The 7,814-nt window shown below is 38.1% G+C and overlaps 1 protein-coding gene across 1 annotated transcript in view; it reads right to left on the reverse strand.

Annotated features, from left to right (window-relative positions):
* Glmn (glomulin, FKBP associated protein) overlaps nt 1-7,814 on the reverse strand; it is a 32,484-nt gene that overhangs the window by 8,871 nt on the left and 15,799 nt on the right. Inside the window, exons 12-16 of the mRNA XM_013018375.1 lie at nt 7,021-7,062; nt 6,852-6,925; nt 4,004-4,088; nt 2,985-3,091; nt 1,469-1,532 (exon numbers count right to left, since the gene is read on the reverse strand). Of these exons, the coding sequence (XP_012873829.1) occupies nt 1,469-1,532; nt 2,985-3,091; nt 4,004-4,088; nt 6,852-6,925; nt 7,021-7,062 (372 nt within the window). The remainder of the gene's footprint in view (nt 1-1,468; nt 1,533-2,984; nt 3,092-4,003; nt 4,089-6,851; nt 6,926-7,020; nt 7,063-7,814) is intronic.

Consider the following 7,814-nt stretch of genomic DNA (forward strand, 5'->3'; position numbering starts at 1 on the left):
CCACTTCTGGCTTTTTCTGCTTATGTGGTGCTGAGGAATTGAACCCAGGGCCTCATGCATGCAAGGCAAGCACTCTACCACTGAGCCACCTTCCCAGCCGAGCCCTATAAATTTTAACTCAGAAAAACTACTGACAAGCCGGGCGCCGGTGGCTCATGCCTATAATCCTAGCTACTCAGGAGGCTGAGATCTGAGGATCTCGGTTCAAAGCCAGCCTGGACAGCAAAGTCCGTGAGACTCTAATCTCCAATAAACCACAGAATACCAGAAGTGACGCTGTGGTTTAAGCGGTAGAGCTCTCGCCTTGAGCTGAAGAGCGCAGGGACAGCGCCCACGCCCAGAGTTTAAGCCCTACAACCGCCAAAAAAAAAAAAAAAGAAAAACTGCTGACATTTAACTCTACTGAAACATGCACTGAAATATTTGGGGCAAAGTATGTTGATGCCTACAGCTTACTTTGAAATGCACTGAGAGGGCTGGAAGGATGGAGGATGCAGGGATGAGTACATGATGAAACGAGGAGTCAAATGTAGGATCTAGGAGGTAGGGAAATCACTGTAAATATCTTTCTGTTTAGCTATCTATTTCAATTTTTTTCACAATAAATTTTGAAACAAAAACCAGGCTCAAAATAAGCAATACTCAAAGATAGCAAATAGCTATTTTTGGCCAGAGAGGGACAAACAAGTAACTTAATCTACAGATCTGTACTTTGCCCAGATACTTTGCCCCAAATCCTGACTTAATTTTTAAAACTCCCTTTGTTATCTTTACATAAAACCATTTACTTTCACTCTTTCTATCACTCAAACACAGGTTTAACATCACATGATTCAAGTGGTTATAGTTAATAGAGGTGACAAATACAGGGAAAGCAATTATTACAAAGGGTTGGTACAAAAGAGAAGATAAAAAGCAATACTTCTACTGTATGACAAATCTTCCTCAAATAGTTCTCTATTTATTGACTACTTCTAATGAAGTGCTATTAAAAAAAAAATTTCCTTCCTACACATCATCCAAAAGGCGCTGTTAACAAATTCACTTTCAGTGCTGAAAATGCTTCAATTTGTCATGTTTGATAAGGTTGTTTCAAAATACCAGATGACTACAATGCATATAGCTCAGATATAAATCATGAACCACCACATGTGAAGGAAATGGACCAAGATACCCAATGTATGATGAGCTCTATAAGGAAACTAATGTCCTAAACTTATTTACCCAACAAGGCTAGCCAGTCCTTCAGCAAGAGAGCAGAGGCACAACAAGAAGAGAAAAAGGGGAATTTGGCATAGCATGATGAATGCCTCTGGGAATTAACTGCAGGTGTCAATAATTTTTGGCATGCTTCTCAGTCTTTGTAGCAGTTAAATTGTTAAGCACTGGCTTAAGGTAACCTACAAATCAAGAAAATTTGAGATAATGCTTTGATTATAATCACAGTTTCTTCAAATAATTCACTTACTTGATTGTCATGTTCATTATCCTTGATAACCAAATACCTCAGTAAATTTAATGAAGCCATAATCCTGTTAATTAAAAACATTATTTGTTATTTACAGTATAGTTTATATAATCAACAGCAATTTAAATGCATAAAGTTAAAACATTTGCAATCTTCTTATAATTAATTTGCCATTAGAAACTACTCCCGTTATATCTGTGGAGTAATAATAGCTTGTTACTGCTGCTTTGCATTTAAGTTCACAAAATACAATTAAGAAAATTACTGTCTTATTTCCCCTCAAGAGAAGCATCATCTCTTGCTTTCTGGATTTTAAGATTCTTGTCATTTGTAAATGCTTGCAAATATTTCTCAAAATCCACCTACTATACCAAAATAGGAAAAAATTAAAGACCTTTAAAAAAAAAGAAAATCTAACTACGTAAACTTTGTTTTGGTAGTACTAGGGTTTGAATCGAAGGCTTCATATTTGCAAGGGAGTACTCTACTGAGCCGCACTTCTGGTCTTTTGTTGTGCTTGTGATTTTTAAGATAGAGCTTGCTTCCTATATGGTGCACCTGGACTTATCTGCTTGTTTTATACTTCCCATCATAGCTGGGCTGATGAGACACAGACCATTATGCCCAGCTCTTTGGATGCAATGGAGTCTTAAAAATGTATCTGAGGCTAGGCTGGAATTGCAACTGTCCATTCTCAGCCTCCTACAAAGCTAGAAACTGCCTGGTTTCCAAATACACAAACCATTTGTAAGTTATATACATGAGATTCTTATTTCTTAATCACAAAAGCTGGGGTTGCACAAATCTCTATGGGACGCTGAGGATAACATAATTGAAGATAATCAGAGTGTTGTTGTGGGGGATTGTGAGAGAGCAGGTTGGGGAGTGAGTACTGGAGTTTGAACTTAGGGCCTTGTATTGGCCAGGCAGGTACTTGGCCCAGCTCTTTTTGCTTCAGTTTTCTAATAGGACCTCTCACTTATGCTTAAGCTGGACCAGACTGTGATCCTTATGTTCATTTCCTGTGTAGATGGAATGACATTGTGCCTACCTAGCTTTCTTATTGGTTATCTGGATGGTCTCAAACCTCAATCTCCCCAATTTCTACCTCTTAAGTAGCTAGATTACAGGTGTGAGCAACTGTACCTAGCTAATGTGTTGGACATTCTTAAAGAGATTTTATTTTTTTTTAATTTTTATTTTTTTTTGGTCCAGTCGTGGGGCTTGAACTCTGGGCCTGGCGCTGTCCCTCAGCTCTTCAGCTCAAAGCTCGAGCTCTACCATTTGAGCCACAGCGCCACTTCCGGCTTTTTTTCTTTTTTGCTTATGTGGTGCTGGAGAATGGAACCCAGGGCCTCAGGCATGCAAGGCAAGCACTCTACCACTGAGCCACCTTCTTGTTTCTGCATAATAAGTAACTTAAATATGAAAACTTTTATGTCATTTTATGAATTAACCATAGGTCATTATTATTTTAGGGAGTCAATTATTTGAGCCTCAGTAATTAACAGCTCACCTATCCGAGTTTTGTAGTAAATCTGTTTCAGCACCCTCTGGCAGAAGCAGTACCAAATCTAGAAGAGAAATCAGCTGTGGTCCTGTAAACCATTTGTTATATGTTTTCTGGGGGGAAAAAAATGGGAAAGGTTTAAATAATACCAAGATAAATCATGTGTTTTTCTAATACCTGCAAACTACAAAAACAATTTTACATTTCAAATGTATGTTTTTGATCCTGGGGTTTGAACTCAGAGCCTGGGTGCCGTCCCTGGGCTCTGCTCAAGGCAAGTGCTCTACCACTTTGTGCTACAGCTCCACTTCTGGTTTTCTGGTGATTAATAGGAAAAACGTCTCACAAATTTTCCTGCCCTGGCTAGCTTTGTACTGTGTGTACTGTGATCCTCGGATCTCAGCTTCCTGAGTAGCTAGTACAGGTATGAACCACCAGTGAAGTGCCCAGCCCCAAGTGTGTATGTGTGTGTGTGTCTGTGTGTGTGCGTGCGCGTGTGCATGCGCCAGTCCTAGGCTTGAACTCTGGGCCTGGGCACTGCCCCTGAGTTCCTTTTGCTGAAGGCTAGCACTCTACCACTTGAGCCACAGCTTTTTCTGCAATTAACTAGAGATGAGTCTCATGGATTTTCCTGTCTGGGCTGGCTTCAAACTGAGATCCTCAGATCTCAGCCTCCTGAGTAGTTAGGATTACAGGTGTGAGCCACCAGAGCCCAGCTTCAAATATATTTTTTTAACACTAATTTCTATCTTGCCTTAGAAAAACTTTGAACAACCCTTGCCTGTTTTTAGCACTCTGATTTACAAATGTACAGGACTTAAGTTTCCATTTATTTTTCATTAGTCCATGGCAAAAAAAATGTTGTATTATTAGTTCAAAGAATTAACTTATCAAAATTTACAGTGGTGTTTTTTATACTTTAATAGTACACTTAAACACTGTGGGGCAAAAGCTCACATTGATGCATTCTACATACAAGTAACTAACACTGTGACCATGACACCGAGGCTACCTTAAATGCTTACCTTAAATGACAAATCAATTTGATTTTTGATATTTTGAATAATAAAGGCTTCCACACCTGAGTGATTACTTGTATTCAATAAGCACCTTGAAAACAATTACAATACATGAAGTTATACTACTTTGCATCATAATTAAATTATAATTAAAGCTATGAAAATTTCATTAGGCCATATTATTTCTAAGAATATAAAATCCATAGTGAGATGATAATCAGCAAGCCAATCAACCTATTACAAAGTCACCTGAAAGTTATTTGCTCTCACTAACTAGTTATCTATCTAATCTACCTAATCTATCTATCTATCTATCTCTATCTTGGAGTTTAAAGTCAGTGCTTTGCACTTCTCATAGCTGACACTCCACCACTTGAGTAACACAGCTACTTTCTACTGGTTTTTTGGGGGAACTAGAGTCTAGTGAACTCAGACAGGGCTGGCTTGATCCTCTGGATCCCAGCTTTCTAGGATTATAGACATGAACCATCAAAACTCAGTTAAAATTTATAATTGGATCTTTTCAACAACAATGTACTAAATGTACTAAACCAAATTTCAGTCTTTTTCTGCATCAAGTTGTGATAATTTAATATGGCAAGAAGGGCACCAATATAATAACCTAAAAGCTTCCAAAATTACTCACTGTGAAAATATACTATGGCTGGTTAGACCAGCTTAATTGCAAAAAGAAAACCTGATGTGATTTAATGTAATAGCTTGGATCATAAATGTCTCCTAAAGGCTCACAGGTCAAAAGCTTGGTCAGTACCTGATGGTTCCCTTGGGCAGTGGTAGAGCTTTGAGGAGATAAGGCCAGCAGAAGGAAGTTTAGACAGTAGGGGCATGCCCTTGAAGATAGGGTATTAAGGTCCCAGGCCTCTACCTGTTTCCTGGCCACCATGAGAGCAGCTCCTCGGCTACCCACCTCTGGCAACACACTGCAAAGCAATAGAGCCAACCGAACATGGACTCAAACTCTGAAACTGCGAGCCAAAATAAATCCTCTTTTTAAGTTGATTTTTCTCAGGTATTTTGTCACAGCAATAGAAAGCTGCCAAGACAACTAACAAGAAAAAAAGGAGATTATCTTGGTAGATATAAGTAGAATCGAAGAACACTGGTATGGTATAAGACAAGTATAGAGATTTCATAAACCAGGTCTGACACTATTCATATAAATGAAGATAGGACCAAATATGAAACAATCCCAAAGAAGACTTCCTAGCACTTTCATATTATTACCTAGATTTATTTTTAATTCATTTTTAAGACCTAGAACAGAGCTCAACAAACTGAACTCTGAAGGCCAAAAGCAGCCTGCTGCTTGATTTGTTACCTCCAAATATAAAGACAGTGGAGCACTTGCAACCGAGGCTGTGTGGCCTATAAAGCCTATACCCAGTGTCTGACCTAACACAGAAGGTTTCCCAATCTTTAACTTAAAAAGCTCTAGAATCTTTGCCAACTCAAATAGCACCATTACTAAGCTCTAATATGTTCAGTTACAAATCTATAACTTAGTTTTAAGTGTAAATAATGGAAATTACTGAAATACATAAAATTCTAGCAGAGAATTGCCAATCTCAGATTTTTGAGGGGTTTTACCAAAACTTTATTGACAAAAAATAAACAGAGGGCCAGATTTGTCTAGGAAGTTATATGTATAATTTTATTGCCAATTTCTGTCTTATACTTCAAACTCTGGTGTTATATATTCCCACCAGAATCTCCAAACGTAAGAATAAAGTTCAAAGGACTGGTATCATCAAATTGGGGTGAAGAGACTAAGAAACTAGAATACCTCCTATGTCCTTAGTGTGGACAGGAAATAACTGTCACTCTAAAACTTTTCAGAGTTGACCAAGAAAGCTAACAGTACAGAGTTTACAGTACAGTGATTTCACTCCAAGATATAAACTGAGCCAAAGTTCCTGCAGGCATCAGATTAACTTTTTAAGTGTAGTTTAAGCTTTACAGGATTTTTGGTTTTGTTTTGCTTTTTTGGGTGTGTGTGTGTGTGTGTGTGTGTGTGTACATGCACCAGTACTTGGGCTTGAACCTAGGGCCTGTGCATTATTCCTTAGTTTTTGCACTCAAGATTGGCACTCTATCATTTGAGTCACAGTGCCACTTCCAGATATTTGGTGTCTAATTGGAAAAAAAAAAAGTTTTATGGACTTTACTGCACAGAGTGGCTTTGAAATGTAACCCTTAAATATCAGCCCCCTGAGAACCTAGGATCATCAACACCCAACTAAGTTTACAGTATTTTAACTAATTGAAATGAAATACATATGATTATAATGTGTAAGTATATATACATCTAAAATATCTGCTAAGCCCTTTTACTACCTGATCAAATAAATTCTATACCCTGCAATAGTTACATTGCACAAATCGTGTTTTCCATTAACTACAGGCTTAGCAAATAACCATGTGTTATGGATTGAATATGAAATATACCCTGAAAGCTCATGTGTTAAAGGTTTGCTGGCTAACTAGTAGGCTTTTGGAAGGTGGCTGAATACTAAGGGCTGTGACCTATTCAACAGATTAATCCTCTGAATGCATTAATAATATAATGGAGCTATTGAGAGGTGATGACATTTTAGGAGTTGGGCCTAACTGCAGGAAGAAGTCACTTATGGGGCATAATCTAAAAAGCTGTATCTTCTTTCCCTACTGTGACCCACTATACACACTGCCATGATGCTCTGCCTTATCACAGACCCAAAGCAAGCAGGGACCAAACCCTCTGAAACCATGGATCAACATAAATCCTTCCTCCAGTTGTTTTCTCAAGTATTTTGACATAACAACAGTGACTCACACCATGATGCTTGATACATACCTAAATAATGTATATTTGCCTTGTGAATCCAACTTGTTAATATATAGCTGAAGCATTGCTAAGCTCTTTTTCCTCTAAAATGGAACAAATAATATATTACCTCACATGAATAGATCATTTATCAAAAATTTTTCACTGTAACTCATCTAGTATCACAAAATGTACATACCAGTGTTTCAATGGGGCAGAGTGTCATAATTTTGACTAAGCCCTGTGAATAAAAAATTTTAATCCAGATAAACAGATTATATCAACTGCAAACACCCCTATTATCAACAGTGGATGCTAAAAATTCAGAGAAGGGAAGGAGATTTACAAGTGAAACAATTTAACTTTTCCATGAGCCTTTCATATAAAGTCTATAGGGAAACTAACACTGATTTTGTGAGTAACACAGAGTGGGATGTTACTATATATATATATATATATATATATATTTAAAGTAAATAGTAATTTTCAATTAAAAAAAATTGGGGGGGGGGGTTGGTCATGCGGCCTGAACTCTGGGCCTGGGTGCTGTCCCTTAGCTCTTCAGCTCAAGGCTAGCACTCTACTACTTCAGCCACAGCACCACTTCTGGCTTTTTTTTTTTTTTTTTTTTTTGCTTATGTGGTGCTGAGGAATCCAACCCAGGGCCTCATGTATTCAAGGCAAGCACTCTACCACTAAGCTACCTTCCCAGCCCAGTAATTTTCAATTTAATCTACCAGCAAAATGAAATCAAACATGTAGAAATATGTTCACTAAACATAAGCAAGTTTAGTATATTAACAGAAGTATGTTTTTCTTTCTTTTTTTGGGGGGGGAGTCTGGTCATGGGGCCTGAACTCTGGGCCTGGGCACTGTCCCTCAGCTCTTCAGCTCAAGGCTAGCGCTCTACCACTTGAGCCACAGCGCCACTTAAAGTATTTATTTTTACCAGTCCTTGGCCTTGGGCTTAAACTCAGAGCCTGGGCACTGTCA

Source organism: Dipodomys ordii, unplaced genomic scaffold (assembly GCF_000151885.1).
Source record: "Dipodomys ordii isolate 6190 unplaced genomic scaffold, Dord_2.0 Scaffold39, whole genome shotgun sequence".
NCBI classification, from domain to species: domain Eukaryota; kingdom Metazoa; phylum Chordata; class Mammalia; order Rodentia; family Heteromyidae; genus Dipodomys; species Dipodomys ordii.